General features: G+C 42.1%; 1 protein-coding gene across 1 annotated transcript in view; it reads left to right on the forward strand.

Annotated features, from left to right (window-relative positions):
• The window catches only part of ITGB8 (integrin subunit beta 8), a 44,129-nt gene extending 27,377 nt beyond the window's left edge, over positions 1-16,752 (forward strand). Inside the window, exons 6-14 of the mRNA XM_079947909.1 lie at positions 538-696; positions 2,507-2,602; positions 2,684-2,773; positions 5,858-5,992; positions 7,535-7,916; positions 9,888-10,113; positions 11,524-11,624; positions 13,897-14,063; positions 14,158-16,752. Of these exons, the coding sequence (XP_079804035.1) occupies positions 538-696; positions 2,507-2,602; positions 2,684-2,773; positions 5,858-5,992; positions 7,535-7,916; positions 9,888-10,113; positions 11,524-11,624; positions 13,897-14,063; positions 14,158-14,274 (1,473 nt within the window). The 3' untranslated portion in view covers positions 14,275-16,752. The remainder of the gene's footprint in view (positions 1-537; positions 697-2,506; positions 2,603-2,683; positions 2,774-5,857; positions 5,993-7,534; positions 7,917-9,887; positions 10,114-11,523; positions 11,625-13,896; positions 14,064-14,157) is intronic.
• Positions 16,753-16,992: the final 240 nt, after the last annotated feature.

The following is a 16,992-nucleotide window of genomic DNA, read 5'->3' on the forward strand; positions in this document are numbered from 1 at the left end:
TCAAAAGTGCTTTTTCAGATATTTTTAGGGCTTCAAGCTGTGGTTTGAAAAAGCCAGGCCAGTTCCCAGCAGGTACCATATATGTGTGTTGATATGAGAGTCTTGGGTAGTTATTGCTGTTCTTGAAGAGTCACAGCCAAATCTAGAACAGCTGGGCAGCTATGCTTCCATTTGCTTAAAAACTACAAATGCTTTATTTCATTTTCAGTATTAAAGCAATTCTTAAAATAGTGAACCGGGGGTAGCCAAAGTGGTGCCCTCCAGATGTGGTCCGGAACTGCAGTTCCCATCAGCTGCAGCCAGCACGGCCATGGCAAGGCATGCTGGGAGTTGTAGTGCTATAACATCTTAAGGGCACAACATTGGCCACCCCTGCAGTAGATTAAAAAGTGGACCTTTGGATACCTGTTGTGTCTCAGGCACTTCAAATCAAATAGAGCCTACAAACCAGTACAGTACCTTTTAACTAATGCTTCTGTCTTCTTTGTTTGCTTTCACCCCGTTAGCTTGGTTATTTTTTCCCCTTCCTTCCCTTAGAGCCATATTGGTTGGCGCAAAGAAGCCAAGCGCCTGCTTCTCATGATGACGGATCAGACTTCTCACCTGGCGCTTGACAGTAAATTAGCGGGGATAGTAATCCCTAATGATGGAAACTGCCATTTGAAAGATAATGTGTACGTCAAAGCGACCAGTATGGTAAGGTATATGTCGTATACAGCATTGGCTTTGAACAGGGGTTTCCCCAAGCGTTAGAAGGGTCTCTGTAATGAGATGCTCCTGCTGGAGAGGCATGAACTTCAGCTAGAACCAGCTCACTCAAATGGTTTCAGCCTCCCAGTCAGTACAGTGTGAGTAGCGTTTTTTTCTTCATCATCCCACCTCTGATTGAGGTCTTTTCTTCCCTGCTTACGTTATATGCTGTTCCAGATAGCCAGGAGTGGTAGAGGATGTCTCCTGCTCAAGGTATGCTGACACGTTTTGTCGCAAGAATTAAACACTATGTTCATTGTGAAGGCCTGGGATCACTTGGGGAAGATTGGAGTAAGCTAGGTATTTTACATTGTAAACCGAGTCTAGAGAAAGTGGCAAGTTTATGCTAGGGATGAGCAACCTGAGCAACACAAACTAAAGGGTGCAGCTTCTTTTCTTCTGCATGCTGAAAGCTCCCATCTATTATAGCATCTGATCAGCCTGTGAGTAGAGTTGAATTTTGGTTAATCTTCATGGATGCCCAATAAGTGGTGTGAGATACGAACCCGTACTGAGACCAGGCTCACATGCAGGATGAAGGAAAGAGAAGAGTTGTGAACAGCAAAGTGAAGGGAAGTGTATGTGTATGTTTTTCCACTTAGCACAACTGCAAATGCACAGTGCTGTGCCTCAACACAGAGAAGTGTAGCTCCTTTTGCTTGTTTGCTGCTCTCTACTTTTGAACCCAGTGCATTGGTGAAAAGGCGCTCACACGGCTACTGTCATGAGCTTCCCTTTTCTCTAAGGAAACACACTGCAAAGAGCAGAACCCTGTTAACTGCCCTGAATTAGTTTTAATGAAAAGGTATGCCTGTTCTAGCAGTTCAAAAGGACATCAAAGTGCAAGTAGATAAATAGGTACCACTCCGGCAGGAAGGTAAATGGCATTTCCATGCGCTGCTCTGGTTCGCCAGAAGCAGCTTAGTCATGGTGGCCACATGACCCAGAAACTGTCTGCGGACAAATGGTGGCTCCCTCGGCCAGTAAAGCGAGATGAGCGCCGCAACCCTAGAGCCGGCCACAACTAGACCTAATGGTCAGGGGTCCCTTATGCCTGTTCTATTAATAACGGAATGTTGTCAAGTGCATGTATCACAGATATATACACTGCAGGGAGCTGATACTTGCCACTGATGCATTGCATGTGACTCGGCCATAAGTCCATTCATCCAGACTGTGCTTGACTCATTTACTTGGTCATCTTTCAGCTTCTTTCTCTTTCTTCTTTCCCCTTTTATTTGGAAGTGGGGTGGTTTGCTCTGCAGATATGCTAAGACGGGAAATCCCATGTGGTGTTTCAGTCACTCGTGTTCATATGATGAGTCAGGACCCACAGCAGCCACCACCTGACCTTAAGTGGGTTGCAGCAGCCCTGCTAGCACTATTTTTTGTTTAGGGTATTTTTTGGGAAGAGTAGGAAACAGGGCAAGAATTAAAATGGATGCATAGTTTAAAAACACATTCAGGCTAAAGGTAGGTTCTGATAATCAAACGGCTGAAGGCTACTGACCTAGCTTGCATACATGCTGACAGTTTCATTTAGTTAAGAATATCAAGTAATAACTGCTGTTGCCATTTGATGAATGTAATATATATATTTGTCCTAAGGCTTGTTTCACTACAAGCATTCAGGGATTTATGGTAAAAGAGCAATCATGTATGTAAGGTTTCTTACTAATTTCACACTCATAGCATTCCTTTAGATCATATTAAACTACAAATGCCACACTATGTATCTCCTTTTTTTTGTTTTCAGGAGCATCCATCACTTGGCCAGCTTTCTGAAAAACTCATAGACAACAACATTAATGTAATTTTTGCAGTCCAAGGGAGCCAATTTCACTGGTATAAGGTATTTTTAAACATCAGAATTTCACAAGTTTTAAGATAATAATCACAGATGCCTTTTAACTGTAACACTGTTTTTCTGTAGGACCTTTTGCCTCTTCTGCCAGGAACTACTGCAAGACAGATAGAATCTCAAGCAGTGAATCTCAGTGACCTGGTGGTAGAAGCCTACAAGGTATATGCTTTGTGATGAATGCATTTTTCATTGATGTTGGTTTGGGGGAAGCAGCTGTTAAAATAAATATTCTGTGACCTCCAGGTACAGGTGTAATATAGCAAGATAGTCAAGGAGTGCCTGCATACCTATAAATATATATAACACTGTTCTCATATAATATTACATAGAACAGTAAAATATTATGGAGAAAACTATGAGATCTGTTAAAACCAATACCACAGTGTAAAATAATTATGGCCTAATGTTAAACTTTTCTAGGATAAACACTCTCCTAATCTTCAGAGATCATATTATAATATTTATTATAATTATAATCTTTGAGGAATAAGAAGGAATACATTGCTGGGAAATATTGATGATTATGATAATAATACAGAGACACAAAGAACAAGCAGTCCATAAGAACACTGGAGGTCAATAGCAAAGCAGCCAATCACCAGAATTCAAAGCTAAAGGCCCGTAGGGAAGGGCCGTAGCTTGGTGGTGGAACATCTGCTTTGCATGCAGAAGGTTCTGGGTTCAGTACCTGGCATCCTCAGGTAGGGTCTTCTGCCTGTAGCCCAGGAGAGCTGCTGCTTAGGCCGTACTGAGCTGGATAGCCCAGTGGTTTGAGGCAGCTTCCTGTGTTCTTAACTCCCCTCTCCTTCTTCCTTTAGGTTAATAATAACTATCTAATCTACAAAATGTCGCAAAGTCCCATTCTACCAAATTTGCTGTGGTGAGGTCTGTGGTTGGTTCCAGGAGGATTCCTAAACAAAAACAACTGTCCACAGAGTAGAATGAAGCAAAAAGAAAAGAAACAAGAAAAAAGCGAGCCTCTGTCAAGCTTGGGTCAGAAGGAAATAAAAATCTTCCTTTACTAGCAGCACATAGCTTTACCCAAGAAAATCACTTAAGAGTGGAAACTAAAGGCAAACTGCCAAAAAAGCCCATATACCTTCTCTTTCCTTCTGAGGAAAATCAAGCTAGTGTACAGTTATCAAGAAAATATGCCACTAAGACAGGGTGAGAAAGATCGGGGGCGGGGAATAGCCAGTGTGGTGCCTTCAATATGTTGTTGGACTACAGCTTCCTTTAATCCCAGCCAGTATAGCTAATGGTCAGGGTAGATGGGAGATGTAGTCCAACAACATCTAGGGGTACCATGTTTATGACTTTCTGTACTAGAAATGTTCCCATGCACCAATTGAATATACAATATATCTTCACTGTTTCTCACTGAAATTAGTTGTAGCAATCAAATTGATTTATATCTGCTTCGTAACTAACCTTGCTTTGATGTTCCATTTTTAATTGGGGCAAATGGCAAGGAGATGCATTCTCGGAAGGAGATGTCATCTCTCCAAACCCATAATTTACAAATAGATAATGAGAAGACCCAGCAAAAATGACACCAATTAGAGCTGCGTCTAAACATCCCAAATTAAAAATCTGCTTAAGGTCTCAGCATTTAAAATTCTACATCCCTACTTAAAAATAGGTAAATGGTATATAAAAGAGAGAGTGATGAACTAAAAAGAGAAACTTTATGTTGTGTGTGTGAAATTTCTTCCATTGCAGTTCACCTGAACTGAACTATTGTAATTAAAAAATATCAGCTGCCTATATTTGATCGATGATGTGTCCAAGATACCTCTGAATTTCTCTGTAGTTTCAATTTTTAATTGGGAGTTTACCAAACAGGTGTCATAAAAAAGTTATGAGCTCATGGCATTTCTACAGATTTTTTTTTTTGGGGGGGGGGGTAACACTTATCAGTTTAATTGGTCTTGCTCTGCTAAGGACACAATCAACAGAAATCCAGGCAACCTTGCATCTATGCCAAAAGATGAGAACAGCTTCTTTTGCTCTCAGTTTCAAAACAGAAAACAGTTAATGGCTTCATCACAATTCAAAGTTCCAACATTTTAGCTTAAAGAAACCCATATCTCACCTTTTCCCCAGTACATCTTTGGTTCCAACATCAGGATGGAACTTACATGATGCACATTTGCTTGTGATAAGATGGCACTGTGAGCTTGCCCAGAAAGGAATCTCATTTTCATTAAATCGGATGGGTTTTTATCTGTATTCTAATTTTTCATAGAATTGTAGAGTTGCAAGGGACTGTGAGGGTCATCTAGTCCAACCCCCTGCAATGAAGGGATCTTTTGCCCAACGTGGGGCTCGAACCCACAACCCCGAGATTAAGAGTCCCATGCTCTACCAACTGAGCTATTAACATACTTAGTGTTCTGAGAGGCAGTGAGCACATTCAGAATATTCATTTGGTGCAGCCCTGTACCAATTAAGATTGCGTGGAGGGATTGCTTATTTGCTTTTGTGTGTGTGTGCATGAATAGATACTCTGTAAACTTAGAAGATAATCCCTGGACTTAGAAAAGTATCACATCATGCAGGGAGAGAGGCTTCAAACATTGTCTTTAAACCAAACCACTCCATGCCCCCCAGCAAGTGTAGAGATGCTAGCAGCTTCACACTGCCATGGCAGCCTTCTTGCCACAGCAAACAAGGGATTTGCTTGTCTCTTTCTCGTTTTGCTCTGTGATTAGCATTGCCAACAAAGAAAACAGCTTGCACAGAGTCTCGTGCTCAATCTAGCAAGGATAAGAAAGGTCGGTGCCACAAAAGCAAGGGGCATCGTTCTCCATGATGGATGGATGGGGAGAGGGACATCTGGAAGTAGGTATTCCAGGTGCTAACAGCAGCAGTATTTTGAAAACCAGTGTCCACTCAGTAGACATAGAACGGAATAAAGATGTTATTGTGTGAACTTGCCCTATTGCGGTAGAACGGAATGCGGGATTTGTCACTGACATTGTAAGATTAGCTGGAAACCCCAACATTGCTGTCCTCCTCCTCCTCCTCTTCAGGATTACAAGTTCCCCTGGCATGACTGTGTGATATATATAAATGGAGTCTTTATGCAGAAAACAATTTATTCCTTTATCCAGAGACAGACAGGCTCTTTTGTTCTAGTTAAATCCACTGAGTCAGGCATGCTGCCACTATAGCACATATTGCTATGCAATGTGATGGAGCTCTCTTGTTTTTTTGGTTCCCCCACCCCCATCCCTGCAGAAGCTGCTCTCTGAAGTGAAAATTCAGGTGGAAAACCCCATCCAAGATATAAATGTCAAGGTCACTGCAATCTGCCCTGATGGAAGTAGAAAAACCGGCGCGGAGGGATGCAAAAACGTGAAATCCACAGCTGAAGTACGAGCATTCCTTTATTCACAAAGGAGGCAAACTATTTCATCAATGTTTTTATAATAGCTTTTTCAGTGGAAGAAAGATTTGGTATGGGTTTTAAAGTAAATATCTGTGGGTCGTAGTCTTAGGCCCTCCAGATTGTTTATGGAGTTTATTTCTTCAGAGCTTTGTTTTCCAGTTAAATCCATGGATAAACATTTCTGCTCCATGGTTAGCAGTAAGCAGCTGCTTTTTCAAATTTCCCCAGGCTTCCAGGAATGAGACATTGTGCCTGCTTGAAAGTTTTGATCCTAGAGCTAATCAATTAAAGTACCTTTTAAATAACTGGTGTGAAGGCATGCAGTTATTTTAAAGATGTGCCCTGAGGTTTTTGCTTCATTTCCTAAACCATTCAGAGTTCCTGATGGATGGTCATCAGAGTCATCTTTATTATTCCAGCACCCATCTTTGTCCATGGCTAATGTTCTAGGGGTGCTGTGAGTTGTACCCCTAGCTTCTTCATTTATACACTCCTCTGTGTATGTGAGGCTCTTCGGGTAAAACAGATAAGCATTTTCAGATTGTGAAGCTGACGTGTAAGCCACATTTCACATTTGCAGTGGATGAGTAGACTGGGGCATTAAAAGCATCACCAAAAGCAGTAGCTTGCCCACAGTTAAGGAGACCAACTGTGCAGTGTGTTTTTTTCCTTTAGCCCTTGCAGCTTCCATTCTCACAGAGGCAAGCCGCTTTTTCAACTGAGTACAGTGGTACCTTGGGTTAAGAACTTAATTCGTTCCTGAGGTCCGTTCTTAATCTGAAACAGTTCTTAACCTGAGGTACCACTTTAGCTAATGGGGCCTCTCGCTGCCACTGCACCGCTGGGGCATGATTTCTGTTCTCATCCTGAGGTAAAGTTCTTAACCCGAGGTACTATTTCTGGGTTAGCAGAGTCTGTAACCTGAAGCGTTTGTAACCCAAGGTACCACTGTAGTAGTTTGTGGCAGCTGCTACAGAGAGAAACATTTAAAAACAAAAAACAAAACACTGTACTAGTGGCCCGTAAAGTTCTGCTTGCATGTAAATTACTTTTTGTTGGTGGCCTCAGAATGCAGCATGCCAATTCAGGGAACACCGATGCAGGAAGATCACATATAACTGCTTGAGTGATTAAGCTTTTTCATTGCTGTACTTGTTGCTATTAATGACGATCATTTATATGGGACCATCTATGACAGCATACACATTGCGTCCAAAGCTTTTGGGCAAATATCACATTGAAGGTGGTCCTAAGAGAGGAAAGAGATCCAGCTAGTGCTTGTTGGTTTTAAATTATGGTTAATTCTAATAGGCCACCCTGTCTCATTCAGGATGATATCCAAAAACAATTCAGAGAGAGGGAGGGAGAGAATGGTGAGAGGTATTCTCTCCCCCACCCCACTAAGAAGTCAATGTTTTAAAAAGAATATATGCTTATAAATAACTTGCATTTTTCAACAGCTTCTATAAAGCCCCAGTACAATTACAATATAGTAAAAGAGTGCTTCTCATTTTTTTATATTGCAGGTGTTCTTCAATATTTCCATTGCCATGAAAGGATGTGGTACAACTGAAGGAAGAAAATACATGACTCTCAAACCGCTTGGTTTCAATGAATCAACCAGAGTTAATATACACAAAATATGTGCTTGTCAGTGTGAGGGCAGCATAAAGCACAAAAGGATATGTGTCGATGAAACATCTCAGGATACAGAGACTTCAAGCTCCAGCGACAAATTCTCTTCTGAGCAGTGCAAGATGCCCAAGGGCCAGCTAGTCTGCAGTGGTCAAGGAGACTGTGTAGATGGGAAATGCATTTGCCACAAAACCAAACTTGGCACAATATATGGTAAATACTGTGAAAAAGATGACTTTTCCTGCCCTCATCATTTGGGAAACTTATGTGCTGGTAAGCTCCAGAATTTCGCTATATTTTACCAATTCAGCTTTTATTCTTTTTCAGCTAAACCCATTTTCCAGAGAGCAAGCTCCATCAAACCTAGCAGGGCCTCTAAGTAAACATGCACAGGATTTTTCTGTTAACTAGATCTGTAGCTTGCTTTAACCCTAAGCCCAAACTAAGTCACACTATTGCTAGGTAACACCATGTACCTACAGCAGCATCAATATCTATAGTTCCTCACAAAGCTACATCTGCAGAAATAGACAAATGTATGGCCTCAAGAAGCTTACAATATAAAATACACGGGGTGATGTGAGGGGAGGGGGAACCAGCAAGGAAAGGGAAAGAAGAGGTGGCAGAAGAGCAGCTGTGGGCAAGTTCAGATATACGTACTTAAAACTTTGTTGCTGGTGAGATTGAAGCAGATAAGTAAAAAACCACACCCGAAGAAGGAGAGATTTAAAGGAAAGGGTATTTGTTCATCCAGTCTGGAGAGAGCTCCACACATCAGGGACAGCGACAGTGAATGGATGGATTCATTTTAAGAATCCAGGAAAACTTTGGATTGGTTAAGGGTATGATGAGTCTGGAATGAGCTGGCTAACTTTCTCCTCTGACATGATGCCAAATAGTCTTATGCTGCATAGTGCTTTCTCTTTCTGCTGGGGAATCCCACCCAAAGAGAGCATGCACACCAGATTTATGTATTTATTTATTTACATACATTTGATGCAAATTACTGACACTAAGGCAACTCAGCTTCTTTTTGCTTCCATTTTCAGGAGAGCTTGCTAGTCGCCAAAATATTTAGCAGTGTGCAGCACCACTCAGAAAAGAAAACAAGGTTGCTCACCAGTAGCTATTGTTCTTCGGCAATTTATCCACACGCAGTCCCATCCTTTGGGAATCCACTCCCAGGTTAAAATCTGGCAGTGGGGATCTTAAGGAGGGAAATAATGTCGCCTCGGGTGTGCCCAAAACAACCAAGTGTTAGGAAAGTCCCCTCCAGCTTGAAGATAGGCCTTTTGATGACTTTCTTGCCATGCGAACTCCTATTTGCATGTGGATTCCTTCCCAAGGGCTATAGTTTCAAGTAAGCAACCCCATTAATTTCCCCAACAGCTTGTGAAGTAGGTTAGTAAGTGAAGCTGGGAGTTGATAACTTGCACCGGGCCACCTAGGGAACTTCATGGCTAAGTTTTTCTTCAATTCTAGTCTACTGTCAGGTGTTCTTTGCATCAGCTATGCCCATCACATGAAGAGCGGCCATACTTGCTGGCCCAACCATTGTGTCCTTGCTACACCACACACACACACACACACACACCCTCCATGCATTGTGCAGAAGTGTGGTGATCCTTCTCTACATGGTTGGTTCCCCTTGTGGTGTAGAACCCCACACAAATGTTAACCGCAATACCTAAGAAATAGTTGGTTTTGTACTGCATACTTCAGGGGTGGAGAACCAGATGTTGCTGGATTACAGCTCCTCTTATCCATGACGACGAGTCATGTTGGTTGAGAAAGGTGAGAGCATCTAATGATATCTGCTGGCATATGTAGCTTGTGGTTTAACAACTATCACTTCTTCACAGTTTCAGTGTATTTATGGCACCAAAACTCTACTGAAAAACAACCAATTTTTTTTAAAGAGCTCTCAATTTTAACCTGCATACCTTTCTTAAGCAATTTTTTTAAAAATGGAACACATTAATTGTACACCTCATCTTCCCACCCTGATATTCTCAGGCAGATCAATTATCTGTTTTCCATCTCTTAAGCCTCTTGAGTAACGCTTAACCACAGTTTCACTAAGAAGCAAAATATGTTACCATCTTCTTTAAACCAATAATCACTTAAAGGTATAATAAATTTTCAGAAGCTGTGATCAATAAGGCTCAGCGCAGGAAACCTTGAAGCCCCTCTCTAGTGAGTCATGTACCCAGGGCCTCACCCATTCCTTCTCTGCCCTTGTAGGCAACGGTGAATGTGAAGCAGGCAAATGCAAATGCTCTAGTGGCTGGGAGGGCGATCGTTGCCAGTGCTCAACATCCTTACGAAAGCACTGCATGAATTCAAATGGCCAGGTCTGCAGTGGAAGAGGAACTTGTGTGTGTGGAAGATGCAAATGCACCGATCCCAGCAGTTTGGGCCATTTGTGTGAATTCTGCCCTACTTGTAGAATAACTTGCAGTGACAAACGGTATGTTTCCTCAGATCAAATTATTACTTGTCCTTTTTTTAAAAAAATTACAGTCTCCTAAAGCAGGTACGGGCAATATATACTGTACATTCCTACTGGCACTTCTTTTACTGCTGCCTTGTGGCGTCTTACCAATGGACTGGTGATTCCAAGGAATAAAAGCCACAGCATTGATCCATCTTCTACAAAGTGATGGTCTTATCATTTCCAGGATACTCAATAGGTTGATCACTTTGGGCTAACCCTCATGAGTTACTGACACACATTATGTCCCATACAAAAGCCCTTAATCGAGGCTTTTTAAGGGCTAAGGACTTCCCCTCTTGTTTGGCTTGCAATGGAAATTAAGTTTGCCCACACTTTTTACTAATCAGTGCCATCTTGTGGAAGCTGAGTACATTAATTGCTCTTCATCCTGCCCACCCTTCACATCCCAACCTTCCAGTGAGGGTTAAGTTAATGTCATGGCCCCTCACGGAGTGTGTTTTGTGCTTCTTTGTTATTGCCTGAGAATCCTGAACCCTCTTGCTTTGGGCCAGAAGGCTTTGTGCAATGTGCTAGGCCGCACTCGCCGTGAAGTTGACAAGCTGACATCCCATTCTGTGACTCCCTGTTGACTCAGGCTATTCATGACTAGAAAGCAACACTCGAATGCTAGTGCTGACACAGGGAAGTGTGGCCTTTTTGTCTCTTCCTGCACCTCTCTTGAGCAACTGCAATTGTTCTTAAGCTGCAGATCCCAGAATTCCCCAGAGGCAAAGAATACAGTTGGAAAGGCAATTGTTGGGATACAAGTTGTTGTTGTTTCTCAGGGCAAAGTCTTGGTGGGCAGGATGTGGTCAATCAGCTTTAATTTACCAATCTCTGCCCTGCATTATCGGTCTGAGAAGTAGTGAAAGACTGGTTAAAATGGACCTTCTGGAACTTTTTCTCGTTCTGAAAAGCTCATTGCTGGCTGAGTTCCTAAGGATGCCGATAAGTATTATTTTAAATCCCAGTCATTCAACTACATGTACTGAAGGCTGGAATTTCATTATGTGGTTGAAATTCTGAGGTTTTCTTATATCTGGTTTTTGTGTGTGCACAAATCTGTATTATTTTTGCTTTAATAATAACTGATTTTCAAGATTACTGTTTTTATTTGTTGTAAGCTGCTTTAGAAGGCTTTGCCCAGAACAGCAGCATGTAAATCTTTTGAAAGAAAGACTAGTTAGATGGCAGCTTGTGTATCATTTTTGATACCTGGTCATCTTCTCTCTTAAGCAATCTTGAATGGGGGCATGCTGTACTGTCGCTGTTGCTAGTAAAAACATGAAACAAAATGCTGAGTTTATGGATCCCTGGTTTTACTTCATAGTCATGGGTAATCCAGAGAGAAAGATAGATATTCAATTGCGTTTTGGTTTACAGGAATTGTGTGCCCTGTCGTCACTCCAACTCGTCTCAAATTGCGCTGGACCAGTGCAAAACCTCATGTGCTTACAGGTTGCATTATACTGAAAAATCTTCAGGTAAGTGAAAAACAAAATCATCAGTATCAGGTTGCCTACAGTTGCCTTGGTGACATAGCGAAGAGACTGGCTTTTGTGGATTGTAGCTCAAAATAACACTACTGATATGGGGGTTGTTGTTGTTTTTACAATAGAAGGCATTCCTTGTTCTAGCTAGTATTAATATTTTCACACAATAATTAAGGCAAATCTCTTTTCTCTTGAGAACGTAAAACCTAAATAACAGAAAATGTGGTTGGCTGGTGTTGGCTAAATGTCAAGGTCGGGCATTTCTAGGCCTTTGAGAAATTAATTCTGCTAATGACAAAACCAGACACAGTAATACAGGAAGGAATATTTCTATAAGCCTATTATTTCACACTCCGCTTCTCCATATACAGCTACTCTTATTCCACATTATGAGGCACGAACAGTTGAAGTAAAATGTGCAGTTGAGTCTAAGGTTTTTAACGCATATCCCACCCCTCCTATTATCTTGGGAACTGTAGTTGACCCCTCACTGAGTTACAATACCCTGCACCTGTACAAACTTGTTTCCTGGATTCTTGCCGGGGGGGGGGGGGGCTAGGCTTGAAATATATGGCATGTATGCAGCCTAGCTCTATAAACTTAAGAAACCCTTTCATTCCATATAAACTCCCCCAGAATTAAGATCATGTCCCTGATCTCTTAAAAGTACAGACACTACCAAAGGTGGGGCTCTGATCCCTAGAGAAACAGAGGCAGCTTGGTGGTGGCTCCATGTAGCAGTGCAGGCAGAGAAAACTGCACTGCATCCTCCAGCAAATTAACCAGGAGAGCTCTTTTAATCTGTCCAGAATTTCCTGACTCCCACTGGGGGGGAAGGACCTCTAGAACAGGGGTCAGCAAGGTTTACCTCGCCTGAGCTGGTACACTCCCGTGGAGATCACTCTGTGGGCCACATCGTGTCTTCACAGACACAATTTCTGGCGACACAGAAGCATGTCCGCGCTGCTCCAGTTTAGCGCAGCACATGGGGACTCGCTGAGCAGGCAGCTCGGTTCGGAGGCGGTTCATGGGCCGTTTAAACAACCCCCGTGGGCCACTTGTGACCCATGGATCGCAGGTTGCCGACCCCTGCTCTAGAACATGGGTAGGTAAACTAAGGCCCGTGGGCTGGATCAGAAGGCCCAATTGCCTACTGGATCCGGCCCGTGGATGGGCCGCGTGGATCACCGCGTGGATCGCCAGCATGCGCGTTCTTTCCCTCTCACACGGTGGTGGCGGTGGCACCTCCTCCCTCCCTCCTGGCTTTTCCCCGCCCTGCCTAGAGGAGGAAGGGGGCTGGGCTTTGTTGGTGCCAGCAGCAGCAGTGCTCGAGCAGCCGACATTTTAAGCAGCCCCTCTCCGGAGCCCTTTCGTGCGCCACTCATCGTCCCTCCACCGCCACCGCCAGCCCCTGCTGCTCACAAGACACAAGTAAGCAGCCACTGGGGCTCGTGGTGCTCTTGCATCATTTTTTTTCCAAATATAGTCTGGCCCCCCACAAGGTCTGAGGGAAAGTGGACTGGCCCCCTGCTGAAAAAGTTTGCTGACCCCGCTCTAGAACCTTTGAAGACCTGCTGTGACCAACTGGCTACACATTTTGAAGATATAAACATTCAACTTCAGAGAGAGATAATGATGGTGGTTTTTAGTGGATGGTGGTTTTCAGCTGCGTTTTACCTTCAGTTATTTGTGGACTGCTTGGGGAATAAAATCTAGATAAATAAATCATAACTTGATGCATTTTGCTAGCTGCAGCAATACTGAGATCAGTAGTGTAACTATAGATCTGCCTAACATGTACCGTATTTTTCGCCCTATAGGACACACTTTTTCCCCTCCAAAAATGAAGGGGAAATGTGTGTGTGTCTTATGGGGTGAATGCAGGCTTTCGCTGAAGCCTGGAGAGCGAGAGGCGTCGGTGCGCACCGACCCCTCTCGCTCTCCAGGCTTCAGGAAGCTATCCGCAAGCTTCGTGCGCCCGGCGGGCAGCTTGTTCCCCCCCCAAAAAATCTAGGTGCGTCCTACGGGGCGGGGCGTCCTATGGGGCGAAAAATACGGTACATTCCTTGTTTTGGATAATGCTTTTTAAGAACAGGGTGCCTTTTTGTATATATCAGAATAAACATGTCATTTATTATATTATTCAACAAAAGTACAATTATAAATTACTTTATCGTATTAGGGTTTGGCTTTATCTTTTAGGTTTATTGCGTGGACCTTTTTGAGGGAACAGTGTGAATTTTACTACCTCTTCTTTTTGCAGAATGCACAGCCGATGATCCAAGCCACTTCAGAATCTTTTTCATAATTTTTATAGTTACATTTCTGATTGGGTTGCTTAATGTGCTTATAATCCGACAAATAATTCTTCAGTGGAGCAATAACAAAATTAAATCTTCATCTGATTATAGAATATCTGCAACTAAAAAGGTAACTGATGTCACTGATCCATAATGAATTATTTTTAAAAGGAATGCTAGTTGTGTGGGACTTTCTGACCATTTATATTCTCTTCTCCTTTAAGGATAAAATGTTCTTGCCCACTGTTTGTACAAAAACCGTAACCTACAGACGTGATAAGCCTGAAGAAATCAACATCAGCAAGTTACAAGTAAATGAAACTTTCAAATGTAACTCCTGAAGACAGGCTGCTTTCTTCAAAGCTTTGTTTTCTCAGTCAAGAAGTTTATTTGAAAGATACTTTGGGGGTTTGTGGTTTGAATACTGTAATGAGAAACTGACCTGAAAGCCTAGTTACACAACATGGCTAGATTTCAAACAGAGCTGCTCCATTTTGGAAAAAAACAAATGTGCATTAACTACTGATTAACACGATTAAACCAATTAAAGCACAGATAATTTGGATCGGAGCCAATTCAGTCCCATTTAGGATCAACAGGATCAAATTGGCTTAAATTTGACTGTTCTGGCATAAGCAGGCTTCTTACCTGTTCACAACACCACTCTGCATTGTAGCACTTTAACATAACGTAACTTATTTAGTCTTTAGCATTGGCACGTAATGCTAATCCGAACTGGTGTTGCAAACGCACTGATCTCACTTTAGTTAAGAAAAGGTTTGGTCTGCATTTCCCAAACTATGTAAAGCAAAATGTAGCTGGCACAAATCAGTGACAGGTCAACCGTTGGCGCTTAACTCCTGTTCTGAGCACTGGGGAGAAAGCAGATCAGAAAGGGGGAAAACGTGGGACAAAATACCCACAGAGAGAATTGCCTGCAAAACAAAACAGAAAAGATTGAAACAATTCCTTACCACCATCACTCTGGCCCCGATAACCGCAAGCCTTGATGTCCTACATTGCACTAATTTGGAGGAGAGAGGCTAGATAGGCTTGCATCCAGCCTACTAAAAAGCAAAAACACTAACAGAGCAATCAAATTCCCCTACCCAGTCATTGTGGATGGTACTTAGATGAGACGTAGATATTTCTCCAGCCTGACTTCACTGGCCTCCACCATCAGGAGAGAGCTCCATCTTCAGCAAGATAGCCCTACCAGCGAGAAGTACCCTAATGCACCTTCCAAAATGGTTGGTGGAAACTGCTGGTGGCAGTAGCCAGTGGAAACTCCCAAAACACAGGAGATGCTGGAGGATCCTGTGCTGACCCCTAACTGCTGCCATGTGATGGTCGCAGGCCCTCTTCTCTGCACCAGCCTGGAAGGTAGCACAGCCAACAAGTCTTTCCTGCTCCCACCTCTCCCTTCCGCCCTGGCTGGCACAAGTGACTCTTAAGGCTACCATCCTACAGCATGCTTTGCCTAAGGCTAGCCCTGTTTCTATCCGTGGGTCATAACCCCCATGCCAGCATGGGCTCGAAATGCTGAGAGTCCTAGCGGGGGGCTGTGTTCCTTCTGGCATCTCAGTAAGGAGACTCGACTTGCATCCTGAGAACCACTGCTTTATGTGGAGGAACGAATATGGTGATCCTTCTGTGTTGCATTTCAGAGAACACTAGATAAAAGTATAAGTACGTTTGTATACAGAGCACACTTTATGACTCTCTTTTCTATACATACTAACTATTCTGACTTTGTTTGCTTCGAGTCTTTCTAAAATTGGATAGAATCGTTTTGTCTAGAAGACTGGAATAATCAAAGGGGTTAATCACTACTGGATTTTTTAAAGATATAATTTTTTTAATGGCTCATTGTTACTTAGGAATAATTACTACATCAAGAAGATACGCTAAAGCATTTGACTCAATTTGACCAGGGTGTGTTTTTGTGTATGTGTGTACACACACACACACACACACACACACACACACACACACACACTATATTTTCCATTATATCTATAAAATGGAAAATATAGTGTTAGTGCAGGAAAGTGTGATATGGTAAGCACATAAGAAGATGGCAGTAGAGAAATAGAGCAGACTGAGTCAGTCACCACTCTAGCTCTTGTCAACCAAAAATTAAAGCTGGTGTATTTTAGTATTTTAAAGCTCTGCCCCTGGTCCATGCATGCATGGAACTCCTTTCCTAATGCTATTGGAAGCTCTTTGCATCCAACCCTGTGGATTTTTGAATGAACAATTATTTATTTTTGGAGATAGTGGAGTTGTGCTTGGCTGAGGCTACAACGCTCAAAAACTGCACAATCATAGCACTTTTAGAATTAGAATGTATGCTGTTCTTTGGAAAATTTTGCAACTTCCCTTGCTGAAACAACCAAATCTCTTTGTGTTTTTATTCAGTCTCCCCGATACTTTGCACACTCCTTAAAAAAGGTACGCAATTAGTGCCAATATACTTAAGTATGCCAAGAGGAACATCATGCTATCCACGATTCCTGCATACAGATAGGTTTTCCTTCTGTTTGTCATGCCACAATCTGGTTCATACTTCAGTATCACTATACAATTCGAACACATCTAATTTGCAATGTATATTTTGCAGTGGTTTCTGATACTTTTTGCTTCCGTCAAATTTTAATGTGTACTGTATTTTTTTTTTTTTTGTAAAAGCAAACGTGGATGAGTCCTGTTTTTATAGATTCAGTGCTTAAAATGTGTAGGATCTTTCTAGGAAAGAGGAGTTCAGAGTAAAAATAATTTCCCGTTGTTCAATATAAGATTAAACACTTTGAAATCACTGCCGTAACTTCTGTTGAAGCTTACTACATGTTTTTATTTAAAATGTATTTTTGTAGTGTTCATGACTAACTTTTTTATTTCAGTTTTATTTATTTATGTGTCACTTTAGTACATTGTGAGATAGTTTATTTTTCTATGAGAGCTGCAATAACTATGACTTAGCATTAATTTAATGCAAAATTATTGTACTTGGTCTCTAACGTTAAAGAAATATTGTCTCTAATCCATGGTTGACATTT

The sequence above is a fragment of the Podarcis cretensis genome (assembly GCF_951804945.1).
Source record: "Podarcis cretensis genome assembly, chromosome: 12".
Classification (NCBI taxonomy): Eukaryota; Metazoa; Chordata; class Lepidosauria; order Squamata; family Lacertidae; genus Podarcis; species Podarcis cretensis.